Raw genomic sequence first — 20,697 nt, 5'->3', positions numbered from 1 at the left:
TGCATAAGAATTTGCACAGCTTACAGCATCATCTTTTTTCTCTTCAGGCCAAGGTTGGTAGTGTTGCTGATGTGCATGACATTAATGAAATTAAGTGCACGTGCATCTGTTTACAACATGTAAGATACACAGAAGTGCTTATAAAGTTGTTTATTATGGGGATCTGTTGCACCTGGGCATTTGTTATTTGTTTTTCTTTTGTCAATTAAATTCTATATAAGAAGTATGCCTGAGAGATCGCATCCATATAACATAGCTATGTAATGCAGGAAGCGCTCTGAAGCTGGATAAATGTGAATAAACTAAATGCAGAGACCACAGAAGTGGAGGGAAAAAACAAAGATCTGTCTGTCAGTAAGCTTCAAAGACCATATTTTAGTCACAGTAAGAGTCAGAGGTGAAGGGTTTTTTTTTCTCCCTTGATGCAGCACTGTGTATATTCAGCCTACAAATGAATTAAGCCTTTCTAAAGTAAGTCTAGAACATAAAATGTGAAATGCATCCAAGTTTTGAGGTCTTAGGATATTCCCAGTCACTTTTCTATTCCATAATGAAGTGAAAATTAGGCATAGACAAAGATCCTTCTACATTGTTTCCATGGAAATAAAACATTGGCATATGCCCCAGGTAGAAGTGCCAGTGCACACCAGCGAGTTCAGTCTGGGTCATGGCAGGCTCAAGACCTAGGGTATATTTAATATCGCTACTAGAGAGTCAGTCTATCTATTTTAGACTTCCAAGAGTCACTTCTCCCTCTCTATTAAGAGAGAGCCAGGAGCAGGATACAGTGACCCCGCCGTGGGGGTGCGGGGTGTGTGTGACAGCTGCAGATGGCAGCCAGATGTGACAGAAGATCTATGGGAGACCTGCAACCAGAGGCTACCAGAAGGTGGGATATCCTTTTGTGTCCAAAACAACACTCGGGCACTGTGCGACTCAGTCCTGCTCTGGATGACTAGCTTGATGCCTGCTTTTTGCATGGCTCAAATTAGGTAGAAAATAATGTTTTTCTAACACAGGCTAGGGATACAGCATGGACAGTATAACTCCTTAACTACTGCAGCACAAGGCAGATATGTCACCAACTACGCAACTTGAGAGAAAGAGAGAGAGATGCAAGGTGAGAAGCCCACATGCTGACCAGACATTTTGATGCTTTGTCCTCCAAGTCCTTTACGAAGCTTTTCATCCAATGCCACAAGCTGTGGTCAGAAGGAAACATGAGATCAGTTTCTTGACCCTCTTCGCTGTGCTTAAGGGGTTAGAACAGTCCAGTCCAGAGTACAGTTGCCCTGGAGAAGCAATATTTGCAACAGCTATGCACCATGTAAGCCAGTGTATCCAGCTGATTCAAAGAAGCAGCTGTGGGAAATTTGCATTAGTTCCAACCTTCCAGCAGGTGTTGCCATATGGCACTAGAATTGGCATAAAGAGATGCAGCAGTGTAATACGGAAGGTGGAAGAAGCATATCCTGTGAAATTGCACTAAAGAAATACTCAAAATAATGTTGGCACCCCAGCAACCATAATGGAAAGTAAAGGAAAGCTATTGCCAGCTCCTCAGATGGTTTTGCCCTTACAACTTCAAAGTTGCCGCTAAGGAACATAGCTTTATTTCTGGAAGGTTCGTCTCCTGTTTTCATTGATTCTATCTCTGTTACCCTTGGAGTAGTAGCAAAGTAGTTTTTCCTCATTCTCTTTGTGTTTTATAGTTGTTCTTTCAGTATAATTTCCTTGTAGTTTTCAAAACCTGATATATTTTTGATGAGATGTAAAAAAGAGAGCTTTTTAAATTATTTCTATTTTGATAACACATCTTCATACAATTTTGGAAAAATTAAAGCCGATCAGCATAATGGCTTCAGGACCCAGCAGTTTAGGCTTTCTCCTTTGCTATAATTAGGAGATGGTGGGGAAAAAAAGGAGTTTTGGAAAAAAAAAAGAAAAAACGAAACAAAGCCGAAACAAACCCCAGAAAGACCACAGAAATGTACTCTCAGCATCACATGTTTGGTTTTTCTTTTTTTCTTTTTTCTTTCTTTTTCTTTTGTTATTTAAGAAAGTGTTATCATCTCTTCTGGGGGGGCTTAGTAAAACTTTTTATCGTTCTTTAAGATTTTTTTTCCTCTTTAAATTGCTGTAGAGCTAATTTCCTGTACAAGTAACAACACTGAATGCAGCCATGGTTGCCTTCAAACATCTGAAGGGCCTGTTTGCTTTTGTCCTGAAGGATCTGTACTCACAGTGGATGGCAAAGCATGCACGGGTAAGTAACATTTTTTTCTAGCTGTATTGACTGCCAAACTGTTTGTTCTTGGCATTGAGAGCCAGAAGTGAATGAAGGCATTTTGCACTCATTTTGCACAGCTGTAAATGATTGTACAAGAAAGGAGGCAATGGAAGGTCACTCACTTTGAGCAATATTCATCTTCAGGTTTTAATAGATGTTTCTTAGCAACAGCATCCAATGTTTGCAGGTCAAATTCTTTTGTTGTCAGCACAGATCAAGGCATCTCCCAGATGTTTGTTGCAGGAGACATCTAAAATTTATATTTCAGAGGGAATATACATACAAAATTAGAGCTTGAGTGAAATCTGAAGATGGCTTTATTGACATCATGCATCCAGGTTCAGAGTCGCTCTAATTTACAGCAATTTCATCTAATTACCCACAAATGGAATTTTTGCAGTCAGAAAATTAGAAGCTACTACACACACTAATCTGTCATTCCCTATTCAGCAAGCTTTCCAAATTCAGGGCACTGTATACAGCTTTTCAGTCTTAGGGATCAAGATAGCTCTGTTAATGCCGTCCTTACACCTTGAAAAATCCCCTTCGCCTTTTACATCCCTTGCATATTGTGGACTGTGCTGTATATGTAGATTTAGTGGTGCTGTTTTACTAGGGACACTCCACTGAGTAAGCTCATGTTGGCATTGAGGCTGTAACCATTGTACAGCCCCAAGAAGAAAGAATAGTTTCTTTTTGTATGAAATCTTGGTTTGTTGTATTAGAAAGTATCAATTCATCCTCCTAGCCTAATTAACTTCTGCAAAGAGAATGGTGTTAATTGGGTGTTTCTTTGCATGGAGTTCAAAGTCTGATAAAACTTGTTAGTGTGTTGTAGATGGGATGAGGTTTGCATGGGAGAAACAGTTTTGTGAAATATACCCCACTGTCCTGGTTTTGGCTGGGACAGAGTTAATTTTCTTCCTAGTAGGTGTTATGGTGCTGTGTTTTGGATCTAGTATGAGAATAATGTTGATATTACACTGATATTTTAGTTGTTGCTAAGTAGTGCTTACCCTAAGTCAAGGACTTTTGAAGATTCACATGCTCAGTCAGTGAGGAGGTGCACAAGAAGCCGGGAGGGAGCAGAGCCAGGACAGCTGACCCAAACTGGCCAAAGGGATATTCCATACCACAGAATGTCATGCTCAGTATGTAAACTGGGGGGAGTTGGCTGGGGGCCACCGATGGCTGCTCAGAGACTGACTGGACATCTGTCAGTGGGTAGTGAGCAATTGTATTGTGTATCACTTGTTTTGGTTTGAGGGCCTTTTTTGGGGCTTTTTTTGTTTGTTTTGTTTTGTTGGGATTTTCCCTCCCTTTTTTTCCCTTGGGTTTAGTCCTTCTCTCTCTCTTTCTCTCTTCATTACAATTCTTGTTTTGTTGTTATTATTTCAATTATATTTTACTTTATTTCAATCATTAAATATTTTTTATCTCAACCCACAAATTTTACCTTTTTCCAGTCCCACTCCCTATCCCACTGGGGGCGTGGTGGAGTGAGTGAGCAGCTCTGTGGTACTTAATTGCTGGCTGGGGTTAAACCCTGACAGCCTACCCCTCCATCCCATCTCCCATCTTGTGTTGTGAATTTTCAGGAAAAACTCTGGATGAAGTTACTACTGATTTCCTTTCACTTCACTAGACTTCTGCTTTCAGCAGGAGGCCTTTCAGTATATCTATCAGTCACTGTAATGCTTTGCACTGTAGACATCCTAAGCAAAGTGAATTGCTCTTTTGCTTATACCTCTGATGTTGTGGATTTTTTTTTTCTTATAATGGCAACGTTAAATTTTTCAAATGTTCTGTTTAAGGATGTACATCTCCAGATAATGGTGGCTGCAGTCAGATATGTTCTTCTTTAAGCCCATCCTCCTGGGAGTGTGCTTGTTTTCCTGGATATAAGCTTCAGCAAGACAGAAAACACTGCACTGCTATAGGTCAGTATCACTGTGCCTGCATATTTCTGCCAATAAAAGCAAAAATATTTTGTAGAGTCCTTTAAAGTGGATTGCATAACTGGGATCCATTTTTGCACTGGTTTTAGGTTACTTTGTGAAACTAGGGAAGTATTAGTTTGGAAAATATGTCCTATTTTGGAAATACACCAGAATAAGCACCAGTATATGCTTCAGTCTCCTGGGCTGCTGTACTGCAGAGGTCTACGTGTAGTATTCAGGTTTCTGTGCCTTCACATAAATGTGGATGTAGTTTCTGCCCAGTGGTACAGAATTGGGGTTGAGGTGTCCACATCTGAACGAGAAGGCTGGAAACAGTCTGTTGAAGGACCCTCCCTACAAGGATATTTCTCCCCTCCAGCCTCAGAGAGAGAAGGAAAAGTAAGTTTGTGGAAAAATAAGGGAAAACCTTTATTTTTTGGAGGACGGCATTTTTCTTGCATTTACTGTGAAAGGCTTCTTGTGCAGAAGTTGAATGTTCTGTCATTTATGGTGATGCCTTCAGGCTAGGTCACTCAGTGTGAAATGCAGCAGGGCCAGTGACTGCCTTTATCACAAATTTTGCAGCTGGTCTTGGGTAAGGCACTGATGCTGAAAACCTATATTAACTTTTATCTTTGATTTCTGAGGCAAATGGAATGTAAAACAAGGGTCTTCATTTCTTTGTGCATCTGTTCGTCATTTTGCCTTCTACTGTTACTTAAAATGTTAGCTAGGTAGTAATGCAGGCTAGAGATCACTTCGAACTTAGTGGAATCAACGTATGTGCAAATTTTCATCAACAGGTCCTAAGCCTTTTTTGTTATTTGCAAATGGCCAAGATATCCGCCAGATCAGTTTTGATGGAACAGATTATGCAAGTTTACTTGACTGGCAGATGGGAATAGTCTTAGCACTGGACTCTGACCCAGTGGAAAGTAAGGTAAGGCATTAAAAATGAGAGGATTTTGAAGTGTTGCAAGGACAAATGGATTGGGCTTTCATGTGCATTAACCTTTCTGCTGTCAGTGATCCAGATTACACGTTGTGCTGCTCGTTGTTCTGTTGCCTGTCCAGGAGCACAACTGGTACAGGATGCCACACAGTGATCTCCCATAGTGAGACTTATTTACACTGTAAAAGTGTTACAAAAAGATACTGGATGTCCAGTAGAAGCTGATGAGGGGCTCAGTTAAGTTGCTGGAAACTTCTCAAGGCCTGGATGGACACCACTGAACAAATGAGAATGTTTCCAGGTCTGTGTTACAGGAAGATCACGTCAGGCACTGTTGGTACATCGCCACTTGCTCCTGAAATAGGGTCCTGCTGAGGATCTAGCAGTTGTTCTGTGCTGTGCTGAGTGTAAATCAGACGTGCCGGTGACACTAGGTGTGCAGTCTTGTTCCACGTTTGTAGGGTGGGTGCACGGTGCGAGGGGAGGTGGCACGCAGCGCCGGCTAGGCTGCAGCAGCCTGGTCCTGGTGGCACAGAACTGAGGCGCAAGGTAAATTAACGCAGCATTGCTCTGTGCTCCCACAGTAACCAAATTCACTGGTTTAATGCTGGAGGCCTCCCTCCTGCTTTGTTTTGATGCTAACCATGAGGCCAAACAAAGTTACTGGTTTTGTTGTTACCATTTGCAAAGAAAGCCTCAGCATTGCTTTGCATATGATTCTGCTTTAGAGTTTTTGGCTCCCTCTGGATATCAAATACAAGACAATATGGGTTTTTTCCCCCTTATCCTTGGAAAACACAAACCTAGTTTCCCCACAGTCAGAGAACTTTTATTTTGACCCAAAACTGAGAAGCCTCTTCTGGAAATGCTAGCACCTTACAGAATAGACACCTGGTAAAAAATTCAGATAAGTGCAGGCTGAAAGAGCTAAAAAAAAGAAAAAAATAGAAGCAAATTATATAACTCCTTCTCCCTTCCCAGCTCTTTGGCACACATAGAGTACTATTGTCTTCTTCCTGCTCCTCCCTCTTTAAAATGAGCAGGCAGTGAAATGGTAACATGCTGCTTTTTGCCTGCTCCTACTTTTGCTTCCTCAGCTGTGCCTGATGTGAGGTAGCTACTCGCTGAAACACAACAGGATATTCAAAGGGCTGTATATAGGGCAATCGGGATTTACAGCTAAGCACAAGCTGCCTGTAGGAGTCATCCTGGTTGAAGGATAAGTGCCTTGTTATTTGATCAGGGATCACAGGTTACCTGAGCAGCTTTTTGTGAGTAAGCAGTTCAGGGAACTTTCAAGATGAAAAAGTTATTTTAGAAATGGAACTATTAGACAAGGCAAATAGAACAGAAAGTTAGATGGGAACTAATAGCACCTCATCTGTTATTTTTTTCACAGATTTATTTTGCCCACACTGCCTTGAAATGGATAGAACGAGCTAATCTGGATGGCTCAAATCGTGAAAAAGTTATTCAGGAAGCTATAGATATACCCGAAGGCCTTGCTGTGGACTGGATTAACCGTAAATTGTATTGGACAGACAGAGGGTACGTGCTCCACAGTGAATTTATGTTGAAGCATGCCGTAAAATATTTGGAATAAATAACGGGTGATACAGAAATAGCTCAGATATCACTCTAAATTCAGTAATGCTTCACATTCTGATTGGGTAGCTGTAATCTCAAGTATATACTGTTGGAAGGTTCTTTAAAACAGAAATGTTGGAAGTTCACTTTGAGTCTGCTATTGTATTTTTATCTTCGTCTTTCCAAGAAGCAAGGGTTTCGACTCAGTTGCAAGGAATCTAAAGCATGTACTGCATATATACGTATATGTATGTGCACACGTGCATGTGAATATATAGGTATACACTCATATTTATATACATGCACTTCATGTCTGTATATATAGGTCTATCTTTATATCTTTTTATATATATAAGAAAATAATGAGTATTACTGCACCAAGTACACCTTGGACAGAAGTCAGCATTGTTGACAGCTAGAATCGTGCCCCTTTAAGCTAATGGAAGGTCTTTGTCAGTTATCTCTGGTAAGAGAGGAGTTACTACTGGAAGCTAATAAGATTTCACCTTTCAGTTGATACCTAACCTTACACGCAAAGAGAAACAAACCCGTCCTTTGATGAAAAGGCAGTGTCAGATCAGAACACATAATAAAGACTCCTTGAAGAGCAGTCATGATGTTTCAAGTGTGACCCATAATTTATTAGTCAATAAAAAGTGGGTTTGAATGTCCAGATCACCTCCCTTTTCCCTTTTAAATATGCTACTAGTTCACTTCCTTCCTATTAGGTACAACTTCGTCTACATGATTGTGCTCCTGTATAAATATGCCAGTGTTTCTTGTGAAATGTGAAATTGTGCTCATCTCTGTAAGACAAGAGTCAAAGGTGAAGCTGTGAATTTGTATCTGCCACTTCCTCCTCACTCACTGCATTTACCTGTTTGTATTCCATATATTTCAGAAATTTTTCAAATATATTTCTCCTTCCATCTTTGTGTGGCCTTTCTTTGCAGGTTCAGGTAGGCATGGAAGGCTGTAGGCTTGCTTTCGGTGAGAGGCTGATGTTTGTTTGGCAAGACAAAGTTTGTAGCAATAAGTACAGTTTTCTGGAAAAAATTGCATTGGGAGGCTGGCAATGTAGATTCTATACATGCCTGCCATAGATTTTATGAGTCATCATAAGGACCTTAGCTTCATTCTAGTATATGTAGATATAGAATATATAAAATGCTTGATGATTTCCAGATGAAAAATGCTATGTAAAAGTATTGTTTAAAAAAATACTTTACACATTTGATAATGCCATTCAGTTAGGAGCTTGTTTTCCTCCTGACTCTCTTCAAAGCTAACATTTATCTATTATTTTACTTCCAACTCCTTATTTACCCAAAAAAGGAGAACTTCACGTCTCCTGCAGAGCAGCAGGTATTTTATCATCATGTCCTGGACCAGATAATGAGGCTGCAACACGAATTTCTTGTTGATAAAACAATGAGACATCCTACATCAGCGGGATTATTTCCTGTCATTGTAAAGTTATTTATTACAGTTTTGTGCTGAACTAAAGCAACAAAAAACCTCAGTATGTTCTGCCTGAGAAGGGAGGACCTAACAGTGCCCTGTGTGTTGCAGGAAGGCATCCATCGAAAGGAGCAATCTGAATGGAATGCAAAGAAAAATGGTCATCTGGGAGGATATCTCCCAGCCCCGTGGGATTGCCATTCACCCATTTGCTAAGTAAGGACTGATAAATGCAGTTAATTGTATAATACTTGGGGAGGCATTTTAAAAATGAGCATGCCAGCCTTGCCCTTTTGGCAGTAAAAAGTGCGTTAGTCTCATGTTGAGGTAGTCACTGCCTTGCAGAGTTGTGTGAACTGCGATGTTTTATTGCTGGGTTTCTTTTGTGAGTTGGGATGCGTTTATTTCTAATAAATAAAATTTTAAAATATTATATATATAATTTAATAATTATATTTATACATAATATAAAATAAATAAATAATTGAAATTAATCTAATTTATAGAATGATATATAGAATTTTTAAAATACCAGAAGCGTTAAAGATACCATAAGTAGTTTAAGCTAAAGAAAGGCACAAGGAACTGAAGTCACCCTCACAGCTGTAAGCACCACACTACAAACTTTGATGGTTCCATACCTATTGGTGTGAAGAAGGTAGTTATACTTTTAACCAGTGATACTTACAAAGGGGTTTTTTTGCCTGTGTTTCAGTTTCTGAGGAAACTAAACCAGATCTAATGTTGTGGAGATTCATGGACTTAAATGCACCTTATTTCTTCTTATCTAGTCCTGAGATGACCACAGGAGTTTGGAATGTGTAAACTCTTGATGAAATCCTGGCCATTTTAATCAATGTCAAAGCCCCATGGATTTCAATCAATATGCCTGTAGTAGGACAATTTTAAAACTGTTGATTTTTTATTATTTTTTTTTTTAAATGCTCATATCCTGCTATAATCAAGTACTGATGAATGAGGGAATGAAGCCAAGTTGGGAGGGGCGGGCGTTTTGTTAGCTTTATTCTGAACATATAAGACTCTTTCAGTAGAGGTTGAATGCAATAGAAATATTTTGCAGGAAAGCTTTGAAGGACAGGTAGGTTCAGGGAGTTTTTTTATTAAATTGTTGGTAGAGGCAAAGGCTACAAGGGGAAAGGGAGAAGAAAACATCACAAAAAACCTTCCTTATTAGAAAGTTAATGGTGAGAGGAGCAACAGGCATTATAGCAATGCCCATAATTATAAAGTCAGTATTAAAGAGGGATCTGAGACACAATTAAGGCTATTGAAAATACAGATCCCTGCATTGGCTACAGCAAAAGTGCTCACATAAGTAAAGCAAAGTGAATCTGTGGATTATTTCAGTAAACCTGACAGAGGCAGCTGATCCCTGGGAAGATTGGAGTCTAAACGTCAGAAGTTATTTGTGGTTTTGGCTATCCCCATTTTAAGCTGCCATCTAGCACTGTCTGTTCATTGAAAAAGCAGTAAGCACTCAGTGAGTAGCACTCAAGACTCTAGAGGGAGACCCCAAGAATCATAATTTTATTAAAAGAAGAAAGAAGGCTGGCTTGATACTGTTTTAAAAGCAAAATAGCCTGAGGACTCTTGCTTGCTTTCCATGGGCAGTGGGTAATTTTGGTTCCAGTTGTGTGTTGTTACACCCTTGTTTAGACAAGGGGCTGGCAAATGCATTATCTTCTGTTTTCTGGGCTCGCTAAACCACTCTCAGCAGTCACATGGAAAATGCAAAAAAACATATATGAAGAGTATGCAGTTAGCATAGGTGGGAGTTGTTTCTCCAAGGTTTTGTGCCAACGAACAGAACGGGGATTCTTTGTAAGTCCCACTGCAATCACCTGGAGCCTTATGGCAAGTGTGAAAAGATCAACAGCCAATATATCTGCTGGAAGTGTGCGCTTTTTCTTATGTGCCTCAGGCCTGTGTTGCTCTGAGCTGCTTTGAAAGAATTCCACAGAGAGGAGGATAAACATTTACTTACCGACTGCCTGTATGCATTTCATTTTCTAAAGGAGATTATTCTGGACTGACATGGGGGTCAATCCCCGGATTGACAGCTCTTCATTAGAAGGCATTGATCGCCAAGTTATAGCCAGCAGTGGTCTGGTGTGGCCCAGCGGAATAGCTCTCGACTACTTAGCCGACAAGGTGTACTGGTGTGATGCTAAGCAGTCAGTGCTTGAGAGTGCAAACCTGGATGGTTCTGGTCGAAGAATTCTGGCACAGAGCGATGTAGGTGAGGCTTTGGGGTTGATAATTACCTACTGCTGCTTGTCAATGTGTGTGTGTATCTGCATATGTGCTTGTGAGTTACCAGCCAGTGGCTGTCCGTACAACTCTACGCTGAGGTTAATGACATCATTCTTCATTCTGTTACAGCTGACTTTTATTCATTTTAACAAAAGAACACCTTTCTAACAATCTCTGTTTTTAATTACCAGCAACTTTGCACTGTATAGAGAACTTCTCTGCCTTCACAGAAAAATTAAAAAAAAGGACACAGTTAAAAATGTGGCTTGCTTGTTCCATGTGTAATTCAGGTTTTGCTGTGTTTATTCCACCACTGAGTTATATTGACGTAAGCTGGAAGAGGATTAGTCTTGGCCAGTAAAGGTCCTTGAGCAATGAACCTGCATCTGCACAGTGTTGAACACTGGGTTGATTCTAAATACACAATAGACACTGAATGGAAAAATGATTTATGCAATACATTGATAGTTGTTATGGCTGAAATTTCTATTGTTTGACACGTAGCTATTGTTCTGAAGCAAGAGGACAGAAGTATTAGAAATGAAAAACTGATGTTGTATTACATCTAAAGTAAAGCGTATGCTTAAGAATCTTGTACATGCCAAATTAGTTTCTGGATAGGACAACTCCCTTTGTGCATGATATCTCTCTGGGGACCATTTTGTAGGTGTGCATACAAAACATGGGCAGAACGAGGGAGGACTCTTGGCTCAGTACCATGACAGCCATGGGTAAAGACTTCACAGTTACTCAGTTAAGCAGTTTCTGTTCTAGTCTGTGCTCTGGGAAGGCTTGTGTTCATCTCCTAAGCCAGATGCCCTCCCCCTTGTTTGAAGGTGAGCAGAGTGAGGTCTTGGAGGGAGCAGTCTTCTCCAGTTCATAAGTCATCAAAAGCCCTGAGCAGAGTGACTTCCCAGCACCCCTCTCTTTTCCCCTGCTGCACATATTCTGTTGTACACTCCAGCTTGCAACTGAGCTGCAAAGAAGAACCTTGAAGCTTGTTGAAAGTTTCACTTCGTTTGTCACAAGGAATGAGACAGTGTCTTACGGGGAGAAAACAGAGAACTAGGAGCACTAGAGAAACACAGGGTAGTGGAAAGGAGGCAGGCTTGGAGCATTGATATAGCTGTTCAGAGCTGGGAGAAAGGACATCGACACCTGTATGGAAAGAAGCAAAAGAGATGAAGTGCAGACCTGTAGGGTTAGGAATTTAGAGAGGCGAGGCAGAGATATCCTGATGTTTTGCTAATGCTGTTAGTGAGACCAGCATTCGGCTTCTGTTCTTGGACAGCTGTACGCCGGAGGACGGGAAGGTGGCTTCTCTTCATAGGTCTCTGCTACAACTGGAATTTTTATTACGGCAGCTCCCTCTAGTGCCCCTGTACTGAGAAGTCATTCGGTACAGATGCATGCAAAATAGGTAAAATTATTTCCACTCTTCTGCTAACCCTGCTTTCAGCTGTAAGTAAAACAGCCTGTAAGCACCCACCCAAGGCAGTGAACAACACAACCATTGCGTTTTGTTTATGCAATTGGCCAGCTTTGCATTGCTGTGGAAAAGATTCATGTGGTTATTCATTTTTCTGTTCCTGCTACCTCCATTGATGACACTATGGTTCTCTTTTTAATCCTTAATATGTTTATGAGTTAAAAGGTTAAGGAATTGGTGGTCAAAGCGTGGTATTGTTTGTTGATGGTGGAAGTTATAGAGCCTAAAATTGTGAGTAAATGTTTGGATGGGGACAGGATCTAGATCTGGGGCTTTCTGTTCAAATTGCATGAAAAAACCCCACAAGACTCACACCCAGAAATTAAACATGACTCAGTAGAGGTAGTGAAGTGCTACCAGAATAACAATATGCTCTTCAATTTAACACTTCAAAACACTTGAACAATGTCTTAGAATTTGTCTTAGATAAGAAGAGTTTTTTTGCAGTTTGTGATGTGTATTTAAGATATACCAACACATACTCCTTCTCCAAGGTTCTAATTTATCTGTTGTTTTGTTTGTCTGCTTGTTTGCTTGGCTTTGATTTTTTTTTTTATTATTATTTTTAATTTTTATTTTTTACCCTAATAACTTTTGGGTTCCCAATTTCATTACTGAAATTGAACATCACCTAGTTGAGGTCTACATCAAAAAACAAAACCACAGATCATAAAATCATGTGCCTACAAAATATACGTTTCAGAGGGGCTCAGAGTGCAGTGGTACAAAGTGAGGTGCATGTTCAGACTGTGCGTAAGGACCAGGAGAAAGCAAACCTGCTTCAGTCAGGAAGTACCCACTCTGAAACCAGGTGGATATCCATGGAAGAACAGTATGTGTTCTCACCTTCCACTGCAAAAAGCTTGCCCAAAGGCTATCCTGAAAGCAGATTTCTAAATGTGTAGAAAGAATGCATAGTCTCATATGGACAAACGCCAATTTTCTATCATGACAGAGATATTAAAGAGTCAGGATCGTTTAGCAAAGATCTTTATAAGTATGTATGTCCTTATATATGAAAGTTTCCTTTGGATTCTGAATTCCTTACCTTCTCTGGAAGTTAAATGAAGGATCTGAGTTTTCCTAGTGTGGATGATGTTGTGCTACCAAGGAAAAATTGCTGTACTCTGAACTTGGGGTGGAATTTCTCTCATGTACTGTTAGTCATGTAAGTGTTAGGTGACTGGTCTAAGCTGGTGTCTATGTTCCTGTTGTTATCAGTGAAAAGAGAGGAAGCTACCTGGATGATCTATGGCATCCTGGGGTTTCTGTTAGCTGTTACTGTTAGTTAGCTGGCTAACAAACAGTGACTAACTAGTCACAGCCTACTGCTGCTACTTAGTTGAAGCAAGGAAAATAAATTCCCTTCCTGACTTTTGCAGTGTGATGAACTGGCTAGTGAATGTGCATTCACATCACTAGTATGTACCTGTGGACCACTATATTGCACTTGTGTGTACTTTTGGCAGTTGCAGAGACCACACACTGGCTTTGGGGTCCTACCATGAGTCAGTGGCTATAGTGTCTGTAGCTCCCAGGCTGCCCTGTGCAGGTACACCTAGACAGGATGACACATGTCCTAAGCTACTCTCCTCCCTGTTATGTGAAGACTGCACAAGGAGCTGCGTACCTCAGCAGCTCTGTGCTGGGCCACTTACTGGCAGAGGAGAAAGGCACTCCACTTCTGAAAGGCTGGTCCCAATGCTGCTTCAAGAAATGATGATGCCTGAGGTAGTAGCATCTTGTGAACTGGATCTGGTTGGAGGTCACCAGCAGTACAGAGACTGTACTGAGCCAGGCAAGTGTCATAGTCTCCTTTGCTAAGAGCGTGAGTACCATGTGCCCATGGTCCATCACTCATGGACAGTTATCCCTCCCCATGAGACAACAAGTGAAGAAGTGGCTACAGCTATGCCCCTGTGTTAGGAATAGACCTGTATGCAGATACTGCTTTTGTCTACATGGCTTCTTGTCTATGTTCTACAGAAGTGGAAATGAGAAATCTAATTTCTTTGTAGGCCACCCTTTCGATGTAGCAGTGTTTGAGGATCATCTTTGGTTTTCTGATTGGGCTAGGCCGTCAGTAATGAGGGTGGACAAGAAGACCGGCCAAAACAGGGTACGTCTTCGAGGCAGCATGCTGAGACCCTCATCAATGGTTGTAGTTCATCCTTTGGCGAAACCAGGTATACTGCAAAAATTAAGCAGTTATTCCCTTCCAGCCTCCTCTTGTTCACTGACGTCGGTAGAATAGATGTCCTTGGGGAGCAGATTATCTTCTCGGAAACAGGCTCTTTAAAAGGCCTTGCATAGTCAGGCTGGCATTTATTGAAAGCATCATCTGGGCACGTGTCCCAGGAATGCTAACAGGTTTTGTATATTTATGATTGTGCCCAAGAATAGATGCCGATCAATTGCCACAAGGCTATCATAGTTTCTTAATTCCTATTTATCCTAGTTTATTAGCACCCCTCACACACACACAAATGATAACAAATTACATGGAGAAAGATTTTGTAAGATTTATTCGTTTTGGATCAAATAATTTGATTTTCTCTTGGGAACAATCTCCTTGTAAGCAGAAAAAAGTAATTCAATAGACCAGGACTGAGAGAAGGTAATCACAGGTTTCCAATGCCCTTGTAATGTTCTTTTAGGGAATGTTAGGACTGTAAATATTAAAGAAGAAATAATAAAGGAAATTTAAAAAAAAGTGATACTTTTAGTAGTGAAGTACTAAAAAGTATTCACATACTTTTAGTATGTGAATCTGCTTTCCCGCCAGAGGCTAGGTGATAATATATACACTTTACTATATGCATCTGTTTTTAATTAAAAAATAAAGGGGGGGGGGGGGGATGTTCTAATTTTTTTCAGTCCTTACTCTTTTCCCAACTGCTTCAGCTCTGCACAGCTAAAGGGAGATGTTGACTGAAGAAGCAGCTTGTTAAGTTGCCTGTTTTTCTGCATTAGGGGCAAATCCTTGCCTTTATGAGAATGGAGGCTGTGATCAGATCTGTGAAAACAATTTTGGAGTTGCCCATTGCATGTGTCATCCAGGATTTTGGAAAAACCAAGATGGAAAAACCTGTCATGGTCTGGATGCTTCCAACACAACAGCAGGTACAGTCCTTCATTTCCAAAAAAGAGCCTCCCCAAACCCCTTGAGGATCCTGACAGATAGCAATGGAAAATATTCACCTTGCTTTACGTAATGAATGATGGTTTCTCTGAAGAATGAAAACACTGGTGGTGTCCTGGGACAATAACATGTTGTCTGACCATTCTAATTTTCCCCTTGATGTATTAGCTGTGCGTATGATGTGTGCAGTGCTGGCAAATATTGTGAGCAATGACTTGCATTCCTTGTCTTTTGCCTTTGAGAAAACCTACTAGTGAGTGGATTTAGGAATAATTTGAGGTCGGGAACAGGCTAATCTGGGAGGACACTGATGTTTATTTTAAAAGGAAACCATCAGGATTATTGGAATGTAGACAAGTGATAGAAGATCAGAAAGTTAGTTCAGTAGATCTAAATAGTCTGTGTCACTTTTTTCCTGTCTTTTCCAGAAAGCGTCTCTGTGCACGAGGAGGTAGTGCCGATGCCAGTGCCAGAGACCTTGCTCCAGAGCACACAAAGCAGTGGGATGTTGAAGGATACACACAGTGGGGAAAAGCAGAAAAGCAGCATTTTGTTGATGGCTGAAATCATGGTATCAGGTAGAGTCCGATGATTGTCTTCCTTGTATTTAATGTGAGGCTTTGAACAGGTTTATAGAACGGAAAGAAATCATAGGCCTTAAAGGAAGAAACGCTCAATGTCAACACTGGTGGCATCCGTGCTCTTAACCCTCCTACATGAAGTTGGGTCTATGCTATTATGCCAGGTGGGACTGCTTTTTTGTTTGTTTGTCTCCATGTTCTTTTGCTATGTCAACAAAACTTGATAACGTTATTCAGGTCTAAACATTTCTAATTTGGAACACCTGTGAAAGTCTCTCCCTTAGATTTTATAAGTATATTAAGTTTCTCTGAATGAAATTGCGGTAAAACCATCGCATTATATTTATGTTCGATGACAGCAGTTCATTAAATTTTACAATAGGTTTTGCATACAATGTTCAGAAATCCTGATACTAAATGACACTTCAACTCCATCTAGACAAAGGCAATAGCCCTAATGATTGTACTGGCTTGTCATCATTAACCCTGGAGAGCTATGTTTCAAACTTTGACTGTATGTTCTGATTTTCTTGTTATTTTTTTGGCTGGTTGGTGGGTTTTTTTAATATACAGTATCTCCTTTGATCTGTCCAACTGCATCTAGTATTTTATTTGGTTTTTGTTTATGCTATAGATCAAGATGACTGCACTGCACTAGAATGTTATGTCAATGCAGAGTGTGTTATGCTGGAAGATGGTGCTATATGCCAGTGTTTGAAAGGATTTACCAGGAAGGGGAAATCGTGTTATGGTAATAAAAGACATTAGTGCGACCTTCTGGAAAACTGTAGATTGGGGGAAAGGAAGAAAATCTATCTTTTCTCACATTGGCAGCTCTGCTCCATGAGCCATCACAGAAAGGTGCTTGTTTCAAAAAGGATGATGAGCAGAGAACACGTGAGATGAAATGACTAATTAACACATGCCTTATTTTCCCTTGAGTCATGAGTGTTAATTCTATTAATATTAACAAGCAATCAAAGGGATAATAGGAATAAAAGCATAATGTATTTATTTGTAAAAACTGTCTCATTATAAAAGCTCGGTTCATATACATGACAGTTGATGTATAATTTAGAAGTATTTATTACGGAATCTCTTAAAAATTAGTATTCCTGATGTAATGTTCATATAAAATTGCTGCTCTAGTTTCTTTCTAGCACTAGAAAGAGGCACTAACGTTCAAACAATACATTACTCAGAGTGGTCTTTAAGTTTTTGGACTTGCATACAACATAAATGGAATCACTTTCTTCTCTCATAAAAGCCAAGACAAGAAGGCATTAGAAACAGAACAATTTACCATTTGATGGCTAAGCATGAAGACTCACAGAAGTCTAAGATGCTATGGAAAGGAAGAAAAAAAGTGGAAGATTAAATGGGTGTAAATTTTTCTTTTTATTGTGGTATTTCTTTTTTTTTTTTTTAAGCTTATGTGGTTTTTTTTCTTAAAACAAAGTTTATTTTTGGGTAGGGTTTAAGAGCTAAGGCTAGTTTTGAAGAGGATCATTCCCTCCAAACAGGGTTTTTTTTAATACCTCTAGACCTCCAGTTGAAAGTAACTGGTTGACTATCTTAGGCTTTTTAGAACATCCTCATCAAATTTCATACCAAGAAAAGACCACAAAGCCCTTCTCATTTGCTTCAGATGCACAAATGACAAGTGACAGCATAGTCTGAGGGAGATTCATGATGTAGACATTTCTTTTTATTGATTTACTTGATGTTTTCATGACCCGCGTGTCCCATCTCCTTGTTTTGCCTCACAGATGTTGACGAGTGTGCTGTAAATATGGACCGCTGTAATCGAAACGTGTCAGGGTGTATCAATACGGAAGGGGGCTACGTCTGTAAGTGCCTGGAGGGCTACACCGGAGATGGAGTCCATTGCTACGGTGCGTGTGTGAGGGCTGTGCTGTGTCTGGAGGATGAATGAACAGAGACATGTCTTATGATTCGGGCTAGGCTTCCATCAAGCTGTGAATCTGTCAGATGAGCTGTTCTGCTCCTTTTTGAAAAATCTGGTGACATTTATAATTTCTTCCTTTTTGATTCTTTCCTTCCTGTTTGAAGTGTGGCAAGCTCAGAAAGCGATCAATATGCAAAGCCTGTAGCTGTCAGTGGATGCCTCCTCTCAATGTTTGCACTCTTTTTAGTAGCTACAGCAGGAGACAGAGGAAGAGTGAAGGGGGGAGGAGGGAAGCGGAGGTGAAGCAATAGAGCTTTATTGGAAATCGTTGCCATGAATATAAACGAAAGCAGGTATTGAGTGTGTCATAATACTCATCAAATAATTCCAGGTCTGTTTAATAGTCATGAGGTTCAAGGTGTTGACACTGACAACTTGAGTACATTTAGAGTCTTGTTAATAATCAGACCCACTGATTTTCCCATCCAGCTCTAATGCCAGTGTTTAGTTCATTCCCTACATTTTTTAATTTTTTAATCCATTTTAGCAGTAAAAATGAAAGAACAGGAAGCTTTTCCCCCCCCAGTATTTGACTAGCACACAGTTTGTTCAGAGCTTTATGAGAGGCTTGGCTTCTCCTTCGTCCTTTTCTTTTTCCTTTATAGCCTAATTCAAAGCCCATTAAATTTGTTTCAAATCTTACATAGCCTTTACTGGAATTTGATTCTTTGACACAGATAAGGAGGACTGAAAAATTAAGAACAGTATCATTATTATGGGTAGGGCGTGGAAAGTATCAGAGGCAGGAGGTTCGAGAAGGCCTTCTGCCTACATTGTTCAGAGATCCAGAACTCACGTCTTTGAGGATGTTTGGAAGTGCAGGCAGAAGTGACAAGTTCCTCTTGCTACCCCAGTATCACCTACAAGGCATGGCCCCTGGCAGCCCTGGGCTCTCGCTTTCCATGGTACAGTCGCTCAGCTAGAATGATTGTGGTACCTATCACTATGACTGAAAAACAATCCATTATCTTCCTGAAGTCTTTAAGTCCAGAGTATGGTAAGATATGTGTTCACAGCATTTTATAAATGATGCAATGTTGTAATAATGTAAATGGAATTGAAACTTCTTTCGGGTTTGATAACTTACAATGTACTGTAAGAACCAGAAACTGGTAAGTGATTCTGTACTTCGGTTTTAGATGTGTGCGTGCATGCACAGTGTCCAGAAATGTGTCAGTACATCCAGAGATGGTACAAGATGAGTTCATGTTGTGTTGTTGAAATCACATTTCATGGAATATGTTGCAACAGTTTTGTTCCTGTATTTTTACTTTTAAAAGTGCTCTGAATTTTCTGTACTCTTTTAGGCCAGATCCTGCTAATTTTACTGTAGAAAAAGTCCCAGTGGTTTAAGCAGTAATTTCACACAAAATGGGATAGCACATCTGTGATTTTGTTTCCCCTGAGTAGATCTGGCACATGTATTCTGCTGACAGTTCATAAAATGAATAGGAGGCTCCCAAACCCTGGTGTGTGAACTCTTTCAGAGGTCCCACCCTTGAGGTGGGGTGCTCAGGCACTCAGCACCATGTGGGTATCAGTCCTGGGGTGAATGCCAGCCCGGCAGGAGCTGCTGCCGTGGGCTGTGTGGGAGAAGGTGTGGAGGCAGGGTGGGGGTGTGCAGCGGGGTGGGGGCGAGAGGCAGATACCAGCCTAACACCGGCTCTGAGCCTGGAGACTCTTGTCATCAGGGAGGCTCTTTGTAATAATTCAGAGGTTCGCTTCACTGAAGCGTTTACACAAACTGGATAAACCTGTAGGTTTCTAGACCCTTTCTTTCTGGGACCAGATGGGTGGTGCAGGGGGTGGGCAACTCCCTGCTCCCAAACCCTCCTGCTGTCTTAGTGCAGAAAGGGCAACTAACAGCACTCCAGTACTCATCCAGGGTGCAACTGGCATTGCCAAGGTATCTAGTACAAATAAGTCTTCTCTTCAACTCTACTGTACTCATTACATTTCTTGGGGAAGCCTTTCTTTCCTTCTTCCTGCGGAGGTCTTCTGCAGCAGCGTAGCATGCTCTGAGAGGCTGGGGAGGCTCTGATTACTTGGCATAGAAATATGCTGGTTGCTCTTCCGTTACGTTTTCCACAAAGGCGTATTTGCAGAGGGAAGCTCTTTGGTGTTTTTCCTCATTGTGAGGAGACTGCAATGCTGCAACTGCTGCCCTTTTAACTGATGCTCTGAGGCATTTCGTTCTTCTAACTGCAGACTGTTTGGGTGACAGATATTGATGAGTGCAAGACGGGGTCCCACACCTGTGGAGAGAACGTAACCTGCACAAATACAGAAGGAAACTTCACTTGCTCATGTGCTGATGATGCTTCTGGAACTGGCATCGGTTGCAGTGAGTAAATGGAGCGAGCAATTAAAATGAAGTGGCCCTTAATGAAAAACTGTGCTCTTGTATAAACTGTTATACCTGGGAATTAAGGAAACTCTGTATAGTGACATACTAGGCAGCTTGTGGATCCATTTAGCAGTATTGCTTTAGAAGGCTGTTTTGAGGTGAGCTAAGGAGACCAGATCCGAGTTTAGTTTGGGAATATCTACGTTACAGTTCAATGCTAATTTTTACTGTCTAAATGCAATGACACTTCTATCTAATGGCCTTTACAACCAGCAGCAGAAGTAAATGCTCCTTGGAGGCAACATTTTTGGAAGTGGTTTCAGCCTGTGTCAATTTGCAAACTCCCTGTGCCTTTTTTCTCTCTGCAGAAGGCTAGCACAAGAAATGCACATAATTTAACTCCCATTTAATTCTTCAGAATAAGCTAGTCTTTCAAATCCGGTGGCTAATTTTTCAAAAGAGCTCTGCAACTCTTTAGAAAATCTGGTTACCAATGTAATGAAGGGAGCTGCTGAAGGTTCAGCGCTAGTGACTATCTGACCCTCATTTCAGTTTCTCAATGAGACAGCAGTGTTCTTTCAAAATGTGGAACTGGGTGACTCATATAATCATTTAGACTGGAAAAGACCTTTAAGATCATCAGGTTTAACCATTAACCCAGGACT

At 40.6% G+C, this 20,697-nt stretch overlaps 1 protein-coding gene and 1 long non-coding RNA gene across 2 annotated transcripts in view; both read left to right on the top strand.

The window, feature by feature from the left end:
* Positions 1-20,697, top strand: part of LOC129783887 (uncharacterized) — a 177,995-nt gene that overhangs the window by 111,747 nt on the left and 45,551 nt on the right. The gene's annotated exons all lie outside the window — the stretch shown is intronic.
* Positions 1-20,697, top strand: part of EGF (epidermal growth factor) — a 60,850-nt gene that overhangs the window by 26,020 nt on the left and 14,133 nt on the right. The window contains exons 9-20 of the mRNA XM_005238074.3: positions 2,144-2,266; positions 4,105-4,230; positions 5,034-5,170; positions 6,582-6,730; positions 8,342-8,446; positions 10,267-10,490; positions 14,012-14,179; positions 14,967-15,116; positions 15,564-15,713; positions 16,351-16,467; positions 17,486-17,611; positions 19,910-20,029. Coding sequence (XP_005238131.2) covers positions 2,144-2,266; positions 4,105-4,230; positions 5,034-5,170; positions 6,582-6,730; positions 8,342-8,446; positions 10,267-10,490; positions 14,012-14,179; positions 14,967-15,116; positions 15,564-15,713; positions 16,351-16,467; positions 17,486-17,611; positions 19,910-20,029 — 1,695 coding nt within the window. The remainder of the gene's footprint in view (positions 1-2,143; positions 2,267-4,104; positions 4,231-5,033; positions 5,171-6,581; positions 6,731-8,341; positions 8,447-10,266; positions 10,491-14,011; positions 14,180-14,966; positions 15,117-15,563; positions 15,714-16,350; positions 16,468-17,485; positions 17,612-19,909; positions 20,030-20,697) is intronic.

This window comes from Falco peregrinus, chromosome 2 (assembly GCF_023634155.1).
Source record: "Falco peregrinus isolate bFalPer1 chromosome 2, bFalPer1.pri, whole genome shotgun sequence".
NCBI lineage: Eukaryota > Metazoa > Chordata > Aves > Falconiformes > Falconidae > Falco > Falco peregrinus.
Note: the sequence above shows the minus strand (reverse complement) of the source record. Positions and strands in the feature narration are given on the sequence as shown.